Source organism: Lithobates pipiens, unplaced genomic scaffold, assembly GCF_037356315.1.
Source record: "Lithobates pipiens isolate NorthernLeopardFrog02 unplaced genomic scaffold, aLitPip1_a1.2 Scaffold_16, whole genome shotgun sequence".
NCBI lineage: Eukaryota > Metazoa > Chordata > Amphibia > Anura > Ranidae > Lithobates > Lithobates pipiens.
The window spans coordinates 528,164,871-528,189,754 of NW_027507748.1; the positions used below are offsets into that span (position 1 = coordinate 528,164,871).

The 24,884-nt window shown below is 40.8% G+C and overlaps 1 protein-coding gene across 3 annotated transcripts in view; it reads right to left on the reverse strand.

The window, feature by feature from the left end:
• VWA8 (von Willebrand factor A domain containing 8) overlaps window positions 1-24,884 on the reverse strand; it is a 678,220-nt gene that overhangs the window by 18,272 nt on the left and 635,064 nt on the right. For all 3 annotated transcript variants that reach the window (XM_077483183.1, XM_077483182.1, XM_077483184.1), the window contains exons 40-42: window positions 24,223-24,379; window positions 22,488-22,596; window positions 2,479-2,604 (exon numbers count right to left, since the gene is read on the reverse strand). In XM_077483183.1, coding sequence (XP_077339309.1) covers window positions 2,479-2,604; window positions 22,488-22,596; window positions 24,223-24,379 — 392 coding nt within the window. The remainder of the gene's footprint in view (window positions 1-2,478; window positions 2,605-22,487; window positions 22,597-24,222; window positions 24,380-24,884) is intronic.

The window sequence follows — 24,884 nt, forward strand, 5'->3', positions numbered from 1 at the left end:
GCAAAAAAAACTTCTGATAAAGTTCTGAGTGGGTCTCCTGCCACATGGTTTTGTGCAATTTTCCTTTTTATGTTTCCTTTTATGTGTTTAGGTGAGAGAGGGAAGTGTTAGAAGTAGTGTCCACATTGGCCGACATTTTTACATTTTAAATTCAAGGCAGTGCTGACAAGCAGTATAGCATTATTTAAAGGGGTTAAACTAGCAGGACAGCTATTTCCACAAGACAAGTGCTAGAATAGAATAAAAACAAAGGTACAGATGATTGCTTGGAACAACAATGCCAGATTGCAATCAAAGTGTGCAATCATTAAATACCCGTTGCCCAATTTGCAGACCACATGAGGCCCCCCAGCTTCCTGTGTGCGGCCTGCCATGTCCTTTGAAAAATCCATTATGAAGAAATGCAGCAGGGTTCTGGGCACTGAAATGCTATGTACCAGTGGGAGGGGGGCTTAAAAAAACATTGCCACAGACCAGCAGCCAGTGAGTAGGGGGGCTTAAAGGACACAACCACCGACTACCAGCAGGGGTTAAAACAATGCCACTGACCAGTATGGTGGGGAAGGTAGAAAGCCTAAAAAAAATCACTGCCACTGACCACCACTGGGGGAGGGGGAGGCCTAAAAAACACTGCTACTGTCCACCAGTGGGGGGCATAAAAAACACTGCCACTGACCACCAGCAGAGCCAAATTATTATATCTATTCCCCACTCCATTGATTCCATTGTCCTCTTTTACCCAATGAATCTCCCCAAAATCATATAATGTATTTTGTTTGGAACAATCACAAACCTAGAATCCCCAGGTGGACTATGTACCCACAGAAATCCCCCTAATCTTCTGAAATATTATCATGCTACCCAAATCACACTGCTAGTATCTTTATATGTGGGTTGTGATGCCCCCTTGTAGGTGGAAACCATTAATATTACTCCTATGAATAGAAAATTGCTCCCCTGGATCCCTCCCGACTCTTTTCCCCTCACCTTTTGCCCCCCACTAAAACACACCGTGAAGATCTGTAATTCTTCAAAATTTTCCATCAAAATGCTTTTGCCACAACTTCCCTTACTCCCCATTACAGGTAATCCCCCCCCCCTTTTTTTTTTTTTTACTGGGACTCGAATCCCCAACTTCCTTTTCTTGGTGGACTTCACCATGGTGTACTCTCTAATGGAGAAGGGGTTTGTCTTATGCCGGGCGACCCTCCAAAGCAGATTTGAAGCTCTCTTTGGAACTATTTTGGTACGTCCAACTTGGGCATTGGCTTACATCATTCCTCCGAAACAAAGATCCACTAACTACACTGACCAATTTTGAACACATCTGCTGGTACACCACCTGGCACCCAAACAATTCTTTTTAGTTTATTCCCAACTCAACCATATACCCTCCCTGTCCACACATACATATTTTAACCAGATGGTAAGAGGGCTCGAGGGTCCAAAAATCTGAAAAAAGACTAACAAGATACATGTTCTGCTATTGCAACTTGTTCTATAATGCTACCACTCTTGAATCAGCCTATATAGGTATTTAGCAGGTACCTTTTAACCTCTCCCCCCCCTTTTTTTTAACTTTTGCCTTTATTTATAGATACTTCCCCTCCCTCTGTTCTAGATATCAGGAAAAAGACTGAGATAAACGGTATGATTGTTTGTCGCTAAGGATGGTATTTTATAACATTCATCTGACTCTATTGTATCTTGCTGTGGACCGATATTACACTGTTTATCATCACTTTTGAATGCCTACTTTGAAGCTTCATTGTGCATGTATCGGTGATTGCAAGTTCATTGTTTCATGTCCATCTTTGCAATATGCCTCTTGCACTCAAAATACAAATAAAAAAAGACAAAACAAAAAACACTTAACTGACCTGCAGTAAGATGGGTGTGGGGGGTGGAAGAGGAGGGTTGTATTTATTTAAAAAAAAACTCTCTCACGAACCATAAGTGGGGGAAGGGGCTTAAATAGCATGGCTATTGAGCACCAAGGTTGAGAGGTTAACATCACTGCCACCAATGCTGTGAGTTTTTATTATGGTCACTGACACCAATGGCTCCAACTTTCTATTCAGTGTGCAGTACATTGCAGTAATTGTAGTACATTGCAAAGATGCAGAAGAACCCAAGTTTTCAGGCATTACAACTCATTCATTTTTGAATAGGCTGCCTAATTTGATGCAAGGTACCTCACTGCGCCACAACTGTGCAATCCCTGGGATGTGTCAGGGGCTGCAATTGAGGCCCCCTATTATTTTCAAGTTGACCATTGCTGGTCTAAAGGCTTGAAATGGTGATGTTTTAATAGATTACAAATTAGTACGATACATGAACAAAGGCAAACCACATTATAGTTTGCCAAACATGCCTAGTAATATATCCCTGGAGCCTGGAAAGTCAGACATGACTCCAACTTGTGGTCAGCTACACCCAAAGAATAACTGGTGAGACATACATTGGCAAGGTACCTACTTCTGGCTCAAGCTCTCCACGCCTTTTGTAAATAGCTTTCTCTCCCGTCAGTCCATCAATGATTTTGGTATCATCCAGCTCTCCTATTGCTTGGTGTTTTAGCCACTGCCTTTCCTTGCCCTTTGCCTTTAAAACATATACAAATCAAGAAATTATATGTAAATATGGTAAAAGGTAAGATAAATAGAATATGAACGATGGACAGGCAAGCATACCAAGTTATTTAGGAAAAACAATAAAATAACATAATGATATCATGTTCTAGAAAAAAGTAAGTTGCTACTGGTAGTCAGAATAAAAGTAGGAAATCCTTCAAATTTCTATTTTTGATCTTTAACAAAAATCTAAATCTGAAAGATGTTTATCTTGGGTGTGAGATTATACAAGTGGTCATATGCTGATCACATTCAAGAGAGTTGGCGTTCCTGCACAAGAAATTTTTCGTCTTAACAGTTTTTTAATTGGCTACTGACTAACAACATAAACTGTCTTCTCCCCTACACAAGCGTTATAATGAATGATAAGGTTTAAAACAGATAAATACATAGCAAATAATCCTTAAAATGGACCTTGTACTAAAATAACAGTGAAATGTATTTTAATTTAAAGGGATAGTCTATCAAAAAGTGATATATCAGTAACTGATAAAATATCATGGACTAAGTCACCCACTGTGCTCTTATTCTTGTTAGGGACTACATTGTTATGATCCATCTGTTGTGCATAACTAGACCTATTAGGGTGTATTCACATCTGAAAGTCGTGTGAACGCATGCTTTTGAGAGCTTTTTTTGGTGAAAGTTTCTGCACTACACGCATAGGACAGCCTATTAATTTGACTGAGTTGTCCTATGTGCTTTAACCAATTAAGGACCGCCGTATTGCCATTGTACGTCATCGCAATGGCACCGGCAGGCACAAGCACGTACATGTACGTGCCTGCCTTCCAGTGGGTGGGGGGTCCGATCGGACCCCCTCCCGCTGGATAAGGCGGTCCGGTTCGCTTCAGGAGCGATCCGGGATGAGGGGATGGCCGTTGGTTTCTGGCCACCCCCTCTCGATCGCTCCTGGCGAATGAGAAGCTTCCTCCCACTGTGTATTGTATACACAGGCAGGGAGGAAGTGATGTCATTCTCCTCGGGGCAGTCTTTTTGACCGGACTACGAGGAGAAGACACAAAGTAAGTGTGCACCAACACTACACTGACATGTAGGCACACACAGGCACACAAACCCCCCCCGATCGCCCCCCGCCCCCCCTCCGCCCCCAGTCACAGTGTCACTGATTGCAGTGATCATTAATTTACTGATCACTGCATTCAGTGTCAGTTGTAAAAGTAAAAACTGTCAGGGCAGTTAGTGTTAGGTCCAGGGTAGCCCCCTACCACCCCCAATAAAGGTTTAACCCCCTGATTGCCCCTAGAGTTAACCCTTTCACCCCCTTTTGCCAGTGTCACTAAGCGATCATTTTTCTGATCGCTGCATTAGTGTCGATAGTGTCGCTAGGTAGCTAGTTATTTTTTTAGGTTCACCGCCAGGTTTTTATAGCGCTAGGTACCCCGATATACTACCCAATAATGGTTTTAACCCCCTGATTGCCCCTAGTTAACCCTTTCACCCCCTTTTGCCAGTGTCACTAAGCGATCATTTTTCTGATCGCTGCATTAGTGTCGCTAGTGTCGCTAGGCAGCTAGTTTTTCTTTAGGTTCACCGCCAGGTTTTTATAGCGCTAGGTACCCCGATATACTACCCAATAATGGTTTTAACCCCCTGATTGCCCCTAGTTAACCCTTTCACCCCCCTTTTGCCAGTGTCACTAAGCGATAATTTTTCTGATCGCTGCATTAGTGTCGCTAGGTAGCTAGTTATTTTTTTAGGTTCACCGCCAGGTTTTTATAGCGCTAGGTACCCCGATATACTACCCAATAATGGTTTTAACCCCCTGATTGCCCCTAGTTAACCCTTTCACCCCTTTTTTGCCAGTATCACTAAGCGATCGTTTTTCTGATCGCTGCATTAGTGTCACTGATGTCGCTAGGTATTTTTTTAGGTTCACCGCCAGGTTTTTATAGCGCTAGGTACCCCGATATACTACCCAATAATGGTTTTAACCCCCTGATTGCCCCTAGTTAACCCTTTCAACCCGTTTTGCCAGTGTCACTAAGCAATCATTTTTCTGATCGCTGCATTAGTGTCACTAGTGTCGCTAGGTAGCTAGTTATTTTTTTAGGTTCACCGCCAGGTTTCTATAGCGCTAGGTACCCCCATATACTACCCAATAATGGTTTTAACCCCCTGATTGCCCCTAGTTAACCCTTTCACCAGCGATCACAGTATAAGTGTCACTGGTGACGCTGGTTAGCCAGTTAGTTATTTAGGTTCCCCGTCAGGTTTTTATATAGCGCCAGGGACCCCCATATACTACCTAATAAAAATTTGAACCCCCTGATTGCCCCTAGTTAACCCTTTCACCAGTGATCACCGTATAAGTGTTACGGGTGACTCTGGTAAGTTTGCTTTTTATAGCATCAGGGCACCCGCCATTTATTACCCAATAAAGATTTAACCCCCTGATCACCCGGCGGGTGATATCAATTAGGTTTTAGGGTCAGGGTCTGCGTCGCCCCAGGCAGCACTAGGTTAGTGCCAGTACCGCTAACACCCACACGCAAAGCATAAACCTCCCGTAGTGGTATAGAATCTGAACAGATCAATATCTGATCTGATCAGATCTATACTAGCGTCCCCAGCAGTTTAGGGTTCTAAAAAAACGCATTGTTAGCGGGATCAGCCCAGATACCTGCTAGCACCTGCGTTTTGCCCCTCTGCCCAGCCCACCCAAGTGCAGTATCGATCAATCACTGTCACTTACAAAACACTAAACACATAACTGCAGCGATCGCAGAGTCAGGCCTGATCCCTGCGATCGCTAACAGTTTTTTTTGGTAGCATTTTATATTTAAATCCGGAAGGCAGTGCTTGATTTTCGGGGTCCCGTACATGGCTAGGCTCCCAAAAAGTCCCCCACATGTGGTATCCCCGTACTCGGGAGAAGCAGCAGAATTTATTTTAGGGTGTAATTTGACTTATGTCCCTAGCATGTGTGAGCAATATATCATTTAGTGACAACTTTGTGCAAAAAAAATAAATTTTTTTTAAATTCCTGCAACTTGTGGCAAAATATAAAATATTTCATGGACTCAACATGCCTCTCAGTAAATAGCTTGGGGTGTCTACTTTCCAAAATGGGGTCATTTGGGGGGGGGGTTTGTGCTATTTTGGCATTTTATGGCCTTCGAAACTATGATAGGTAGTGAGGAGTGAAATCAAAAATTTGCACCCTTAGAAACCCTGAAGGCAGTGATTGGTTTTCGGGGTGCCGTACGCAGCTAGACTCCCAAAAAGTCCCACATATGTGGTATCCTCGTACTCAGGAGAAGCAGCAGAATATATTTTGGGGTGCAATTCCACATATAACTATGGCATGTGTGAGCAATATATCATTTAGTGACAACTTTTTTTTTTTTGTGTCATTATTCAATCACTTGGGACAAAAAAAAAATATTCAATAGGCTCAACATGCCTCTCCACAACTTCCTTGGGGTGTCTACTTTCCAAAATCGGGTCATTTGGGGGGGTTTTGTGTTATTTTGGCATTTTATGGCCTTCGAAACTGTGATAGGTAGTGAGGAGTGAAATCAGAAATTTGCACCCTTAGAAATCCTGAAGGCAGTGATTGGTTTTCGGGGTGCCTCGTACTCAGGAGAAGCAGCAGAATATATTTTGGGGTGCAATTCCACATATAACTATGGCATGTGTGAGCAATATATCATTTAGTGACAACTTTTTGTAAACTTTTTTTTTTTTGTGTCATTATTCAATCACTTGGGACAAAAAAAAAAATTCAATGGGCTCAACATGCCTCTCCACAACTTCCTTGGGGTGTCTACTTTCCAAAATGGGGTCATTGGGGGGGGGGGGGGGTTGTACTGCCCTGCCATTTTAGCACCTCAAGAAATTAGATAGGCAGTCGTAAATTAAAAGCTGTGTAAATTCCAGAAAATGTAATCTAGTTTGTAGACGCTATAACTTTTGTGCAAACCAATAAATATACGCTTATTGACATTTTTTTTACTAAAGACATGTGGCTGAATAAATTTTGCCCCAAATGTATGACTAAAATTGAGTTTATTCGATTTTTCTTATAACAAAAAGTAGAAAATATAATTTTTTCTCAAAATTTTCGGTCTTAAAAATCGTAGAGGCAATCAAATACCATCAAAAGAAAGCTCTATTTGTGGGAAGAAAAGGACGCAAATTTCGTTTGGGTACAACATTGCATGACCGCGCAATTACCAGTTAAAGCAGTGCAGTGCGAAATTGTAAAAAGACCTCTGGTCCTTAGGCTGTTAATTGGTCCGGGGCTGAAGTGGTTAAAGAAACTCATGCATCTTTTTGGACATTGAGCTTTGGGTGATTTAAACCACGCATTATGATGCATGTCTGCTTGTTGTGTTTAGGGTGCCATTAACAATGAATAGCACTGCGAATGCAGCGCATGTTTTTGCGTACAATGAGTATGCATCAGAACTGGACTACGGAGCAATGGAAAAGGGTGGTCTGGTCTGATGAATTAAAGAATGGTTCGAAGAACACAACAAGTTTGAAATGTTGACCTCTAAAATTCTCCATATCTCAATCCAATCAAACATGTGCTGGAAAAAAAAAAAACTCAGATCCATGGAGGACTCTTTTTACAGGACTTTAAGGATCTGCTACTGATGGCTTGGTGCCATATATCACAGGATACCTTTAGAGGTCTAGTGGTGTCTGTGCCTCAACAGGGCAGGGCTATTTTAGAATCTAAAAGGGACCTACACAATATTAGATTGGTAGTCAAAAAGTTTTGTGTGATTAGTGTATAGCATTTTGCATGGAGCAGTATATTCTCAACATACCAAGTGTAAGCAGATTAAGACTGCATTGAGAAAAATTTCTTCTTGGTTTACTTTTTCACTAAGGTCATGTGAGTCAAGGCGCACAGAAATGTGTGCTGCAACCAAACTTGAAGAGGGGAGAGATTTCTGACATCACATATCACGTGACATGAGCCCACCAATTCTGGGTGTGCCTGCAGAACATAACACTGGTATTGTTTTTACACAATTTGTTTACATTACACTTTTGACAAAGCGACTACATTAAAATTATTTTTTTAATTCATTTTACACACCTCTATTTCAATAAAACTCTTTGAGGAAAAAATGTCATCTTTTAAGCAACAGTGTACCAAATAAAAACAAAGCAATACATGTTTAGGTGGGTAAAGTAGTCATAGAGTTAATGTTAAAGGACATCTAGCAAGCGATTTAATTTTATAACATCAGCATTGTAAAAACAATACAAACTGTAAAATATAAATAAAGGGTACTAGTGCGCTTCACCTTGCTAATCAATGTGTAAGGTAATAAAAATGAAATACTATAAGTGTGTGAAAGCAGCCTACAAGAAATAGTGATCTCAGCACTAATAGTGATACAATAAAAGTGAATAAATTGCGGCGCTAACCACGAAAAACAACTAAATAAAAATAATCCTTAAAAAATTATCATTACCCTTTGAAAAAGTCATGTGATCGTGACGCAACGCGTCAGGGAAGGAGCTGTGGTGTTGCACTTGTCACTTCCGGTCGCGGCCGAGACCGGAAGTTCGGACTGTAATACATTTACTTGCTGATTTCTACTTCAATGTAAGTTGCTATTTTCGTTATTAAAACGTCATATTTTCATACTACACATGAGAGCCCCCCTGTCCTTTTGTTCCACACTGTATGTATCGCACACCTTAACGAGTGAGATGTGAAGAACCTGGGAAAGAAAGATACAGGTGGATACTAGCCGCTGGACGAATGTGGATGGATTAGCTTTGGCTTTTAAATTGTGTTTCTATACCAAGTAATTGAGGTGAGAGGCTGGGGGAAACTGGTGGTGCACTGGCTTGGCACTGAATTCAGTCACTGGATTAGCACACACTTTGGAAGTCACTTTTGTGCATGGACTTTGTTTTGTGTTCACAAAGCATTTGCATGAACTGGAATTAATGAGCATTAATTATTTATCAATATATTTTTTGATTTTTGCATTTTTTGCACATTTTCTTCTCAGCAATTTCTCTGGATTTTATATATTTTGGCATGATTATGTTATGCAAGCACATGTAATATTGTAGTAATTATTTTATTTGCATTTTCTGTATCGCACATTTTGCACTTTGTGAGGTGATTCACACTTGTTGCACTTTACATTTTTTTAAGGATTATTTTTATTTAGTTGTTTTTCGTGGTTAGCGCCGCAATTTATTCACTTTTATTGTAATACAAACTGTAAGGCCCCTTTCACACATGAGGATGGTATGTCCGTATTTCATCCATCCGTTTGCGGATGAAATACGGACATACATTCATCCCTATGGGATTACTGATCCGCCCTGTGTGAAAGAGGCCTAATTTTTAACAATACAAAATAAACAAAAAAATCTATTTTCAGAGTGAGAGTTGCTCTGCATGTTTCGACATGAGCAGTGCATGTTTGGGTGCAATTTGTTGTTAATGGCACCCCAAACATATTCAGAAATGGGTCCTTTTCTCTTGCGTCAAAACGCCTGAAAAACATGCAAAAATGTGCTATTCAGGAATTAGACAAAGTCGGCTCCAAAAAAAGAGTACAGGAACTACTTTGGTGCATTTTTGGAGCAGAGGGCAGCCTATTCAAGTGAATGGTGTTGCTCCAGAAACGTGCATAAAAATCGTGCATAGAAAGGCAAAAAAAAAAACAGGATTTTTTAAAACAGCTTACCTGTAAAATCCCTTTCTTTGATGTACATCAGGGTACACAGAGCCATAGTAGTTACTATGTGGGTTAAATGGACTCCCTATATAACCCCTCCCACTACTGGGAGTCCTCAGTTTTGTAGCCAAGCAATACAAGTGTACACCAAAATGGGAGGGACCTTTGTGTCCCCTGATGTACATATTACAGGCAAGCTTTTTAAAAAATCCTGTTTTCTTTTCTTACATCAGGGGACATACTATGTGGGATGTCCCATAGCAATGGCAACTGAAGGAAGGGAGACACAACCAAAAAAAAAATAGGTGGTCAGAGGACTCATACTGCAGCCTGCAGTATACTGCACCCAAAGGCAATATCCTCATGACCTTTAATATCGATTTGATAAAAACTGATAAACGTATGAACCGAAGACCAAGTCACGGCCTTACAAATCTGAGCCTTAGAGGCCTGATGATGCACCACCCAAATAGGCACTAATCGCTCTGGATGAGTGTGCTCTAGCATAAGAAGGAAGAATTTACTTCTTAAGTCGAAACTGAAAGTGAGGGAGGAAAAGAGAGGTCCAGGCGCAGGAGGACAAAAGAAACAAAAGAGGGCAAGAGGAAAAGAGGGAATGAGGAAATAAGGGGAAGAGGGGAAAAAAGAGGGCAAGAGGAAAAAAATAAGGGAAAAAAAAGGGCAAGAGGAAAAAAAAGAGGGCAAGAGGAAGAAAAAGATGGCAAGATGAAAAAAGAGAGGGCAAGAGAAAAAGAGGGTAAAAGAAAAAAGAGAGCAAGGTGATAAAAAAAAAACAAGAGGAAAAAGAAAAAAAGAGGGCAAGTGGAAAAGAGGAAAAAGAGGGCAAGAGGAAAACCCAGAAACTCTTCAGAAAATCCACTGAGGGAAATAGATTTCATCCTAAACCCCTCATTACTTCCAATCCATATTTGCAATATTCGCGACTCCTTTGCAATTGTAATGAAGAGGAAAAGTTTAAAACAGCAGCCAATGACTTAAGAAACCGTTTATTAGAATGAGGATACGCCAAAACATGCCTGCGTAAGGCTTACAACAAGGCTATACGTCATTCCCGTACTGATCTATTATTTAAGAACGAGAAAAGATCAGTCTGTGAACAACCGCTTAGAATTATAACAACTTTTAATAATCAAAATTTACCAGTAAGAAAATATATCCAAAAATATTGGCTCCTGCTAACATCTGCAGATCCTCAGATTACATACAGACAAGCACCTTCACTTAGGCTCAGTTCACATTTATGCGCTACAGGAAATGCACACTGAAATGAAACTCTGTTTATGTGATCTGCAAATCGTTTCAGTATTAAAGTAATGACACACAAGAACGGGACTGCATAGATGTGAACACCCATGTGATTTCATTCCGGGGCGGCAAAAAAAAAAAAGAAGGGTGCCTGCACCTTTTTTTGTGTTGTGAATTGAGCTTATACAAAATGAATGGGCTCAAATCGCACTGCAAAGAATCGCTTGTGATTTGAATAGGAAAGCAGTGAAATTCCTATCCGAATCACATTCGGTGTCCCGTATCGCATATACAGTATCTGAACCCCGCCTAAAAGATTTCGTAGTTTCTAGAATGTTTAGCTCATCTAGACATCACAATCTGAGATGCTTTTCAAAGCAGGACCTGTAATTATTTTCAGTTTATATTATGATAGGAATCCTATTTTACCCAATTTCCATACAATTATTTACAAAGATTCTGTCAAACTTGGGGTGTTGTATACATTATGACTTGTCCTTGTGGATTCTTCTATAATGATAAGAAAATAAATAATAGAACTATGGAGAAGGATATATGAACACATAACAGCAGCCATGACAGGTAGCATCTATTCACCTCTGGGTGTTGGAGAGAGTGGTTCCCTACACCAAAGGTAGAAACTGGAACAAGCTTATTTTACAAATCCAGATGGATTCACAGACTTATGGCCACCCAATCTCTGGGTCTGAACAATATTTTTCGTTATTCATTAGACTATTTGGACGACATTTATTTTTTGGTTTTATAGTTTTCACTGCTTCTTTGTTGTGTTTATTATTCGTTGTACAGAGTGAATGTTTATCCCTTAAGGATTTCCTTGAAGGATGCCCAACACGTCCAGCTCCCACCCTATGGACGTTGGTCTATGGGAGCGGGGATCTGTTTTTTTTGCCGTTTCCCATGTATAGTGGCCTCATTCAACCTGGGATGATTTCACACTTTTGTATGATGCAGGTTGTTATTTTGGCATGCTGGTGCTCTTCCCTCATTTGTGATAACTGCAGTCCTACCATTCGGCATGTCAGGTATTGGCACAGGCTATGCTGGAAGTGATGCCAGTCATCCCTCGGTGCTCCCGGAAGTTATCTGGGCAAGTGCCGATGGCCGGGTCTGGATGCACAAGTGGGACATGCAGTAGGGAGGGTCCTTTTTTGTTCTTCCCTTTGCCCTGCTGCTTTATTTAAGTTATTGTGTGCTTTGCCGGGGATTACCGCTGGAGTCCGATTGGGGTTCTGGCACCAGCTAACTGGTTGGGGTCGCTCGATATAGAAGCTGCCTTGTCTCTCATAGGCATCTTCATGTTTTCATCATTCATCTTTATCAGGTAGATGACTTGGTCAATATATTTATACATATAGAAACCACATTTTTTTGTTCTTTTCTTTTTGTTGAGGACTTCACGAGCCCTACCTTTGATAGCTTTCCTTCTGTGTATACTAGATGAGCCTGTTTGGGTGTTAATACTCATTTATATCATGTAGAGTGAGTTGTATCTTGACTCCATATTGATATGATTTTATTTTTTGTTAGGTGATTATTTCCTCCTTGGTTTGAGGGTGTGGCTGGGCTTAGCAATTCTTGCATTACACCAGGCCTGCATTCTAGGATTTTCCTTGGATTTTCATCCTCTGTGTGCATCATTAGACTTTTTGTAAGTTATTGTAACACTTATTTGATTTGCAATTTCTTTTCTCCCTTTATAATGTTTTTTGTGAATGTTGCTGGTATTTAAATATACATTTGTATTTCAGACTCTACTATTTTCCTCCAGATGAAGACTCTGTATGAGCTGAAATGCATTCAAGTTCTTTTACATACTGATAATGAAGACATATTTTATATCATGAAATGTATACATGCTATATAAGCCTTTAATGCATTTGATTGAAATCTGTTATATTGTGTTCATATCTTTTAATTGTATTGAATAAAAAGATATTTTTAGAATTTTCTACAAGTTGTCAATAAACCCTTAGGGCTCACAAAAACAAATCCTACTTTAATTTCAACCAATACAATCATTGTAAATTCCCTTTTCTAATTTAAGACATATAGTTAGGCCATTATGTATTTCCCCACAGATATGGAAATGTTAGCTAAAGAGTGATATAGTAACACGATCAAGTCCTGATTGTATTTTATTCACTGTATTCCGTGTGAGGTAATATGTAATACTGGACAAATTCTCTATTCAGTAGAAGGATAAAACTTCCACAAAGATCAGTAAACAGGTTAACCTTGTCACTCGAGAGGTAATAAAAGATAAAAGTATCATTGGTGTATATCTAGGTTTGCCCAATTGCAGCATTGTCAGTCAATCTGGCTCCGATATCTGTGTAAAAATCTGAACCGCTAATATTTATTTGAATGTTTCTTGATGGTAAACTTTGTGCCCCTTATTTGAGTTTACATTTCACAATGCCATGCTAAATTCCTGAAGAGCTTTGCAAATGAATGAATACATGTACTTCCTATAGAAGGTACAGGCTCTTTGTTTGGCTTCTTGCTTATCAGCTGGTGTTCTAGCCTCCACAGAATGAGAGCTGCATTCATGGAGAGCTGGCTGGTTGCCTTTTCACAGACATGATACAATCTTGCTGCAGTTAGCATCTTCGTGCTGCTCGCTGGCTCAGAGTTGAACAAATTATTACTTGAAAAGCATGTCTTGGAAGTGACATCATGCTACGCTGGATATGAGCCACTCATGTGCCCCACTTACAAAGAGGTGCTGAAGCCCTTTGAACTATGGCACTAAGGAGTAATGAAAAGAGACAAGATCCCCTTGTAAATTGATCTCCAACTAAGTAAATGGAGGTTCTCATTAAAGCATGTTAAAAATACAAGAAACTAAAGAACGAAGTGGAAATTCATTCTTAAACCCAAATATAAAGACTTATTCAAGTCAGATCAACTCCATTTAGCTTATTTATTGCTAAAGAAAATAAAATGGCTGGAATGAATAGCCCATTAAATTGCTTGAAGGAATTACTGTAGACCACTTTCCCACCATTTTTTATGAAGGAAATTGCAATCCTGAATAGCTGTACACAAAATTAGTGATGGACAAATCAAGCCACAAGGCCTCATGCTGACTGAGCATGAATTTATTATACATAGCATACATTAGCATCCAATAGGATATTGTTTATGGTTGATTGGCAAGATTTTGTCTCCCTTTCTGAAAGGACAGGACATGATGGGAAGTCCTTCAATTGGGACACAGACAAAAACACACATTTAATAAAGCATAAAAGGGTTAGAACTGACATATTTAGTTATTGCTGTCTGTGCCTTTCTGTCCTGGTGATGACAACGACTGGTGGTAAAAATCTGATAGAGATTGTACCTCTTCCCCTTTCTCTTCAAAATTATAACACATAATACATGAATACTGGGGTACATATTCTCTTTAAACCTTCACTCAACAGTGTTTTTTAGCTGAAGTTATTTTTGACAGTACATTAACACATATTATAAAAACATAGAAAAGTGACAGCAGTGGAAGTGGTCCATCGAGCCTGTGTTTTTATACATGTTTTGTATTTTTTTTTTTTCCGTCTGAGCATAGATCTAGGTTTGTCCCATGCATGTTTGACACCACTTAATGTTGACTGACTCACTACCTTTGATGGAAGTCTATTCCAAGCATCGACTACCCTTTCCGTAAAATAATACTTTCTAAGAATGATTTTGAACTTTCCTCCAGTTAGTTTGTCCCTGTGTTCTCAATCTTGGTTTCATATTGAACATACTTCCCTTTTGAACCCTATTCACCCCCTTGATGTATTTGAAGGTTTAAATCATATCTCCCCTTTCCCTTCTTTCCGTCAGACTGTACATATTAAGTTCCTGAAGTCTCTCCTGATATTTTATCCCTCAGACCTTTCACCATTTTCGTTACCCATTTCTAGACTCGTTTTCTTGGTATCCACAACTGGACACGTCATTCTAAATGAGGTCTCACTAAAGATCTACAGCATAAAGGGGAATAAGGACCGCCTTCCTCCTGCTAGTGACCCCTCTGGTGATGCATCCTAGAATTCTATTTGCTTTTCCAACTGCCTGGTCACACTGTTTGTTCATTTTGCAATCATCTGAGTTAAGCAACCCCAAATATTTTTCCTCTGTAGTGCTGGCCAACACGGTGCTCCCAATGTTGAACCCTCTCAATGGATTCCTTTTCCCTAGGTGCAATATTTTACATTTAGAAACATTGAATTGCAGTTTACACTGCTTTACACTGATTTTACTAATCTACCAGCATCCATTTGCTGATCACCCACATGCTCCATTTGCAGCAACAGAGTCTGTGCAGCAAATTGTATATTATAAATATTTTTGCAGTGTAAGTGATGATTTACAATAAAAGATTTGCTTCTAAACAGTAGCCATGCAGGCAAAATACAACCATCTCTTACAACCTTTGGACAGTTCAAAGGAAAGATACACTGTATCTCCACCAGTAAAAACCATTTCCCCCACCTCTCAATGCCATTATAAAGCCAAATGATGGTGTCATGCTCATCTGATGGATTCAATGAATGGGGGAATTGTTATGGAACTGTGGGAAGTAGCAGAAAAACAAACTACTGCAGAGAAATATCCCAACCAACACCTTCAAAATAAAACCACAATTCCCAAAAAGTTGGAATGTTGTGTAAATTATACATAAAAACAGAATGCAATGACTGGCAAATCTTATAAATCCATATTTTTCACAATCGAAAATAGAAAACATATCAAATGTTTAAACTGAGAAAATGTAGCATTTTAAGAAAAAAATAAGGTAATTTTGAAATTGATGACAGCAACACCAGTGTAGCATCCCCTCTTCTTTTAACAACACTCTGTAAACGTCTGCGAACTGAGACCAGTTGCCACACTTTTGGGAGAGGAATGTTGCCCATTTTTGCCTGACACAGGATTCTAAATTATTTGTTGCATTTTTCGTTTCAGGATGCACCAATGTCTTCAATGAGTGAAAGGTCTGCACTGCAGGCAGACCAGTTAAGCAGACAGACTCTTCTACTAAGAAGCCATGCTGTTTGTCATAGATGCAAGGCCTTCCCTGAAAAAGACGTCATCTGGATGGGAGCATATGCTACTCTAAAACCTGGATATATCTTTCAGCACTGATGGTGTCTTTCCAGAAGTGCAATCTACCCATTCCACATGCACCCCCATACCATCAGAGAGGCAGGCTTTTGAACTGAGTGCTGATATCAAGACAGAAGGTTTCTTTAGTCCAGGAGACGCTGCACCAATGGCTGCCGAAAGAGAATGTCAAATTTTTATTTGTCTGACCACAGAACAGTTTTTTAGACTCTATAAGATGCATTTTCTATACTCAGTCATGTCACTGACCTGTTGCTAATTAACCTAATTATTTGCAAAATGTACTTCCTTGTTAGTACCACTTACTTTGCCAGCTTTTTGTTGCCTTACCCTAACTTTTTTGAGAAGTGTTGCTACTATTAATTTCAAAATTATCCAATTTTTTTCTTGGAATAGTAGTTTAAACATCAGTTTAAACATTTGATATGTTTTCTATTCCCTATTGTGAATAAAATATGGTTTTATGAGATTTGCAAATCATTGCAATCTGTGTTTATGTAGATTTTACACTGTGTCCCAAATATTGGGAAATTGAGTTGTACACAAGTAGCTGTTTGGTCTCTCAATTGTGCCCAGCCAAACTTGTTGGTCTTTAATAAATATAAAAATAACTTTCATATGCAGAAAATATACATTTTCAAAATCCAGTTATTCAGGACTGTAAACCTGGGGGATTTCCAGGGAGAACATTTTCAACAGGCAATTGTTCTAAAGCTGGGATTATCTCTGGAAATCAAGAACTGTTGGCAATGGTATTCCAGGAGAGGTAACATTATACTGATAAGCTTCTAAAATGGAAGGTGGAAGAGCTAAAGAAACTCTGAAGCATGATCTTCTAGTCTCATTACAATATCATACTCTGCTGCATGTTACTTAGAAAAAAAAGCATGACTGGGCTTCTGAATTCACACATTCTTTTCCCTGGCCTTCCAGGGCAGGTGGCTACAAAACCTCATATCCATAAATGACCATCTCACAGAACCACCAGCAGTGGCATCGCTAGGGGATGGCTACTGGGGCTATAGCCCCAAATCTGGGGTCCATAGCCCAGAGTCTCTTACATAGGGTGGGTTGGCTCTGGGCTCCATCTGCTCAGCTTATTGGCAGGGGAGGAACATGACTAGTTAATGTTATCAGGCACAAGTTCTTATTTTATATTCAGCAGTTCTGACAATTTAATCATTGTCACAACGTCCACTTCTATACCAATTTGCCGGGCAATGTAATTGTCGGGAACTGCAGAACAAGGTATAATCCGCCAAAACTATTTGATGATTTTCGTGCTCAGGCAGAGTAATCTTTGTGTTGCCATTCCCAACAAATACATTGCCTGGCAAATCGGTATAGAAGTGGATTTCGGGACAATGATTAAATTGTCAAAACTGCTGAATATAGATAAGAACTTGTGCCTGATAACATTAACTAGTCATGTTCCTCCCCTGGCCACCAGCTGAGCAGATGGAGCCCAGTCTGGTCTGAATCACCACAAGAGGTAAGCACTTGAGCTGAGGGGTTAAACATTCCTGTTGCTTCTTCTGGCCCCCAGCTGAGCTGAAGTTTTTTAAAATATTTTCTGCAGACAAAGGAGGGGGGGGGGGCTCTCTGAGGACCCTGATGTAAGGAGGGGGGCTCTCTGGGGACCCTGATGTAAGGAAGGGGCTCTCTGGGGACCCTGACGAATGAATGAATGAATGAATGAATGAAATACTTGTATAGTGCACAATGCGAACTGAATCGCCTCTAGGACCCTGATGTAAGGAAGGTGCTCTCTGGGGACCCTGATGTAAGGGGAGACTCTCTGGGGACCCTGGTGTAAGGAGAGAGGCTCTCTGGGGGACCCTGATATAAGGAGAGAGGTTCTCTGGGGACCCTGGTGTAAGGAGAGAGGCTCTCTGGGGACCCTGGTGTAAGGAGAGAGGCTCTCTGGGGACCCTGGTGTAAGGAGAGAGGCTCTCTGGGGACCCTAAAGTAAAGAATGGGCTCTCTGGGGACCCTGAAGTAAGGAAGGGGCTCTCTGGGGACCCGGATGCAAGGGGGAGGCTCTCTGGAGACCAGGATGCAAGGGGGAGGCTCTTTGGGGACCATGATGCAAGGGGGAGGCTCTCTGGGGACCATGATGCAAGAGGGAGGCTTTCTGGGGACCCCAATGCAAGGAGGAGGCTCTCTGAGGACCCTGATGTAAGAGTCCGCACTCAGATATGTAATGATATATATATATATATATATATATATATATATATATATATATATATACATACATACACACACACACATGTACATTATATACATGTGTATGCCTGCCCAAGCGAATACACAATTTCATGGAACATTATAACATTATGTATAATATTGATACAGGAAAAAAGTTATAATAGAGGACACAGATACAAAAAAAACATTCACAAATGTGCCCCAAACTTTTTTTTAAAGTTATGACTATTATTATTTTTTAACTTTATTTTAGGGGAAATTGAAATATAATCCCTAGCTGAGCAATATTTAAAGAAATCTCTTGACAAAAATGATGCCAGGTTAAAAGTCACAACCAATAGCGTTATTGTTTCAAAGGTTACAATGTCTACAAGTTCTATATACACTTTGAGACTATTTAAAATGCTTCTTACTTTAGAACAAAGCCTCTCTTTATATAGAAGCCACTGGCTTTCTAGAAAAATAACATGCTGTTTGTCAGGTTTCGATGGCAGTGAGCCCTTGTAGAAAGCCACCTCAGGCTTCCCCAGGGGGCAGAGTCTAAGCCCCAGCTTGTTCTTCATCAGGGAACCTGATGGTAGGGTTGAACTTGCAGCAAACTGGAACCAGGTCGTGGACCTTAGGTAGGCTTGGCTGATAATGCAGAGACCACTCTCGTGTGCGAGTACAGATGGCAGAAGTCAGAAGAGAGTCCAGGAAATGAGCTGGAGTCAGGGCGAAGAGCAGACAAGTGAAAACAGGACACACAGACGGGCTTGGTACACTGGTATTCAGACAAAGAATACAAGTAAAACAAGGCAAGCTAGGAGCACAGAGAAACAAGGAAGTTGCTCAGTCCACCTGGGCTGGACTGAGCATGTCTATATATTATGATGTCACAGTCCCAGAGGATGCTAGGACTGTGATATCATAATGGGCGGGGACATCATCCGGCGATGTCCCTATATAAGTCGCCGCACGCCGTGTCCCTGACATTGTGACCGGAGACAGCGACGAGGCAACAGCTCAAGAAAAGAAGAAGAGAAGAACAGAAGGCCAGAATACAGCAGCGACAGAAGACCAGGCCACCGCTTGTAAAAGAGCTAGAAGAAGGCATGGTGGCCCGGCAAGAAGAACCGAAGAGGGGGACAAGACCCCCGAAGTCGGAAGAAGAGGGCGGCAGCGAAGAAGAAAGCCAGGCTCCTCCGATAGTAAAAGAGCTAGCAGAAGATAGTGGAGGAGTCCGGCGAGAAGACCCCCAAAGATGGAAGAAGACCCCGGAGCTGTGCAATAAACCATTTTAACCCTTTTGTGTTGTGTTTTTTTTACATTTTTTTCACAGGTGAATGGGTAGGGGTACATTGTACCCCATACTCATTCCTATAGGGTTGGGGGGCGGTATCCGGGGCCCCCTTATTAAAGGGGGCTGCAATAGTATGGAGCGAGATACCTGTAATCCAGGACATACTGCGAGCAAAATCGGGGAAAGGATTAATATCTAAAGTGTATGCAGAGCTGTGTAAGAAATCCCAGGAAAGAAAACAGGGCCAAATAAATAGGAAAAAATGGGAGACTGATGTGGGCAATATCTCGAAAGACCAATGGGAGAGGATTCTCGAGCTGGCACCCTGGGTGTCCATCTCTCCGTCTCAAAAGTTCTCACATCTACTTTTATTGTATAGAGCGTATTACACCCCTAAGAGGCTGGTTCAGTTTGGTAGAAGGAGTGATGCAGCATGTCCTAGGTGTGGAAGGACAGAAGGAGACATGATCCACATGTTCTGGAGATGTCCTAAGTTACATTGGTATTGGAGGGAGGTGGTGACGATAGTCAGTAGAGTCTTTGAGACGGTAGTAGTAATGGAACCGGTGGGATGTGTACTGGGATGGATCAGTGGGAGTAGTGATCCTAAGGATAGAAATTTAGCAAAATTAAGGTGTCTTTTTCAAGCTAGAAAACGTATAGCCCAGAAATGGCAATCCCCTATACCTCCTACGAGCGGAGAGTGGGTGCAAAATATGAACAGGGTTATTCTTAAAGAAAGAGTAGCATACACGAGACAAGGTGGTATTAAAAAATTTGACAGGATATGGAAGGAATGGTGTGTAAAAATGATGAATGATGGTATTTTTTAGTAAGAAGGAAGTATGGGGAGTGGGTGTGTTTGAGTGGGGAAGATGATGAATGTAAGAAAGGGAAGGATGGGATAGGGATATGTAAAATTGGTATTGTGTCCTTACTTGTCTTTTATTGGAAGGCTGTATGTGTTGTTTGAATTGAAAAATAAATTAATAAGGATATAAAGTGAAAAAAAAGGGGGCTCACGGATTCCGATAAGCCCCCCGCCTGCAGACCCCGACAACAAACGGCCAGGGTTGTCGGGAAGAGGCCCTTGTCCCCATCAACATGGGGACAAGGTGCTTTGGGGTGGGGGGGCCGCGCAGCCCCCCTTCCCCAAAGCACCCCCCATGTTGAGGGCACGCGGCCTGGCACAGCTCAGAAGGTGGGGGGGCGCTCGCTCGTCCCCATCCCCTTTCCTGGCCGGTCGGGTAGCGTGCTCGGATAAAGGTCTGATATGGACCTAGGGGGACCCCCACGCCGTTTTTTCAGCGTAGGGATTCCCCTTTAAGTCCATACCAGGTGACGGGGCCAGCGACGCTTCCTTCGCTGGTCTTGGCTACCTGGAGCCGCGCTCAAAATGAGCAGACTTTTCTCCAGGAGGGAAAAGTCTGTTCATTTCAAAAGTACGGCAGACTGGTGCACACACAGCCGTATTGTCTGCCGAAATGCGAGTCCGGCGGACAGATTGATGTGTGAAACTCCAATCTTAGTCCGCCGGAGCCTACACACAGGCGGATTGTCCGGCGGACTTGAGTCCGCCTGACTTTTCCACTGGATTGTTTGCTCGTGTGTAAGCGGCATTAGTGTATAAGACCTAAAATTTTGATCTGAAAAAGGGGAAGTGACTAGAAATAATATACTGTTTGGTAAAGAGAAATAAAATTTCACACTGTTGGACCGCTCAGGTCCGCCTATCAGTTTTGACGGCGGACCTGAATGGGTGCTCCATGCTGGTCTATGGAGCAACGGATGTCAGCAGTGACATGTCCACTGACATCCGACCCGGTCTGATCCGCCAAAAGCAGAAGGATGGCCCTACGCTGGCGGATCAGATTGGGTGAGGTCTGATGAAAAACAGACATGCTGTCCATTTTTGTCTGATCTCTCCATAAAAACAAGCAGCGCTCCAAAAGCCCATCCCCGCTCAGTGAGCAAAGAGGGACCTGTCATCCGCCGGCTCAGCGGGGATCAATGGAGAGATCTCATGCTGAGCTGGCGGACAGACACAGACTCCGAGGCAGCAGAATGAATTCTGAAACGCGCATTCAATGTTTCTGTAAGCAGTTTAATTTAAACTTAAAAGTACATGTTAGATTTAATTATAGTTATGTCAAAGTTTATTATTTTATTTGGTGAACTGTTTGAAAAAATGGCTCCCATAATCTAGCCCAATCTTCAAATAAAAATAACAAATTTCAAGGAGTGAAAACTGCATTTATTTTTCAACATACTCCCCTGCTACATTTATACACTCAGTGTTTAACTAATGCCTGGAAAGCTTCAGCATAGAAATATTTGTCAGTACGATTAAACCATCCTAGGACAGCCTGCTTCACTTCGTCATCAGTACATAACAGAAAGATTTGTCTCTTGTGCAGTTTCACAACAGGTTATGCAACAATTATCCAGGATCAGGCATTCCACGCTCTGAATGTTCACAGGAATGACTGCTGTGGGCTGGGAACCACCACAGCTGGGATCGTCACGGACAGACATACAGCCATCTTTGAAACATTTACACCATTCAAATGTCTTACTGCGTCTGACTGTCTCGTCACCCTACTGTGCTTGAAGTCTTCTGTAGAAATCCGCAGATTTTACGCCTTTGTTCATAAGAAACATCATCACCACACACTGATCCACGCACGCACTAACAAAATTGTCTGCCATCATTGATTAATGGTCTCTGGACTGGCCCATGACATGTGCGACGCCTATCAGTAATAGGACATACTTGCCACTTACTACTGTATGTATTACCGCAAAGCTAGCATCTCTTTTTATACAGGTAGAATTTAAAATCCTGGTTTGACTTGAACGTCACTTGTATTATGTTTTTGAATTGTCAGAGGGGGAGGAGCTCCCAGGGAGAACCCTAACAAACAAGGGAAAAATATACAAATTCCATGTAGATGGGTTTAATCTCAGATCCCTGAGCTGCAGGGCTAATATAATAATTAATTAATTTAGCTATGTGATATGCTAAAAAAATAAATTTTCCTTTATTACCACAATATATATAATAATTACTATGAAAAAACATGTCATACCATATTTAGAAACCAATCACGCAGAGGTCTAGGTAATTTCAAAGGGTTCACAGCCATTTTTCAGCAACTGTATGCATTAATACTTTTAATGTTTTAACTATTTAGAAACATGTGTTGTTTTAGTTATATACAGTATACCTACATTTTCTCTACATTATTAAACTCAGTTATAGTAGTTTACCTGCAAACTATCCAAAACAACTCGAAGAGACTGTACTTGTCTGCGTACCGCCCCTGAGAAACGCTCATATGTTGAAGCATCATATTCACTCATCTGAATTTCCTTCAATCTAAAAAATGAAATATATAATATTACTGAGCATGCAATAATAAGACACCAAACCAATAAATGTACAACTCATGTTGGCTCAAATTTCAACTGGAAGCTAGTTCATTCTAGCTAATCTGCATAACTGAGGAAAAGTCAGGGGCACTACTGTCAAGGCACACTGTCAAAGTGAAGGTTAGCTGCTGCCACACGCACTGGCAGAGACTAGCCCTGGCCTCCAATGGCCTTTCTAGTAAGGGATTTCAATTCTATGGGAATCTATCCTCAACAGTGAAATAGTTTATATCACACACACTAAACATTCCAAGGTCATGATAGAATTCGAGTACAGTTTAAGTATGGTGGACTATATATTTTGACAGAAGAAGCCTAATATTGTTTAGTGCTGCACCACAATTTGTAAAGTTATACATGTAGAGAGATTGCTTTCTTATGAAGCACATCTTATACAGGTCTTAATATGTAGCCCTGATATAAAGACATAAGCCCCTGAACATGTGTGAAAACCTACTGCAACTGTCATTTAGTACAAATACCATAGAATTTCATGGATATCAGAGTGCAGCTTATTTCCCAGGCAAATTAGTATAATTCACTTCCAAGGAGTAGCTAAGATATCTGGCTCACAGCAGGGGCCCAATTGTCATAACTCGACTATAGGTATAGAAAGAAATTGTCAGGTCACAAACAGCAGTAAAGACCTGATGAGCGATTAAACCCTATCTCATTCCACCCCGAAACTCCTTTAAATAATAAGTTACTACAATAGAAAGCTATGCATATTACCAACACATTTATCTTTCTTTTCAACTCATACTTTATATCCTATTGCTACTACTAGAATCTGGACTTCCTGCAACTGACAAATGTATACCACTGTGTAAGATACTGACATTATTTTAAAAACTTAGTAGGTTAATGTCTCAATTGACTGATCATCTGTTTGTCAGAGTGGAGTGGAGTGTGATGGTGGCAGGGGATCAGAGGCAGAAGAGTGGACACTTGTATATTAGAGCTGAATGTCAGAGTGGAATGGAGTGTGCTGGTGGTAGGGGGTGAGAGGCAGAAGAGTGGAGATTAGTATGGTAGAGTTTATTGTCAGAGTAGATTAGTGTGCTGGTGGATCAGAGACAGAAGTAGAGTAGTGTGCTGGTGGCAGGGGATCATTAGCAGCAGAGTTGACACTTGTGAGATACAAGGAACAGTTTTGCCTGTGTTGCTTTTTCCACTTTGAGAATTCTTTTTAACTATAGGATGTACAGCTCTCTGAGAAGTCACATTTTGTCATCATCACTCTTAGGTGTATGACAGATTGTGTTCACACCTTAAATTTGTCACAATTTAAATTATCCTAACATACATAGATATAGGTATGTTTACACAAGGGTTTATTATAAGTGAGTGGAGGTCTTCCAAATGTGCCAAGAATGTTACAGATGATGTATGCTTAAAATGCTGAAATTGCATCAAGGCCATACATACTCGGTAAGATGCTTCCACACAGAGCCCATATTTAGATATTTGAGAAATATGGACACTACGTTTTTTTATTTTTATTTTAACTAAGTAAAATGGTGAAGGTACCAATATATAAACTTACATTCTTACTTGCAAAAGCTACACCTACCTCTGTTTAAAGGCCTTCTCTGCCATTTCTCTAGCAGCTCTTTTAACTTCTTCAGGTACAGCATCTTTCTCAGCCTGTGACACTTGGTAGACTTTGTGTCCTGCATCCAGCCGATATGGACCACCCATTCCACCCAGTCCTGCCGTGTCTCTGCCACCTAGAAAGTCACAGAAAATAGGCCTAGTATAGCAGTGAAAGTTAGTGAGAACAGAGTAAATATAGATTACAAGAAAAAAAGAGGGCCATGTTTGAGATACATCAAAATGTCTCAAATTCAACCTGGAGAAAGTGTACTACTCTACCCATATAAAAAAAAAAAAAAAAAAAAAAACTTTAAAATCATATATTCATTTCCACATTGTTTTTCAATTATTTCTAGACAACTTATGCCCTGTACACATGGTTGGATTTTCTGATGGAAAATCTTCGATAGGAGCTTTTTGTCGAAAATTCTGACTGTGTGTAGGCTCCATCAGACATTTTCCATAAGAATCTCCGTCGCACAAAATTTGAGATCTGGTTCTCAAATTTTCCAATAACAAAATCCGTTGTCGCAAATTCTGATAGTGTTACACAATTCTGACGCACAAAGTTCCACACATGCTCGGAATCAAGCAGAAGAGACGCACTGGCTATTGAACTTAATTTTTCTCGGCTCGTCG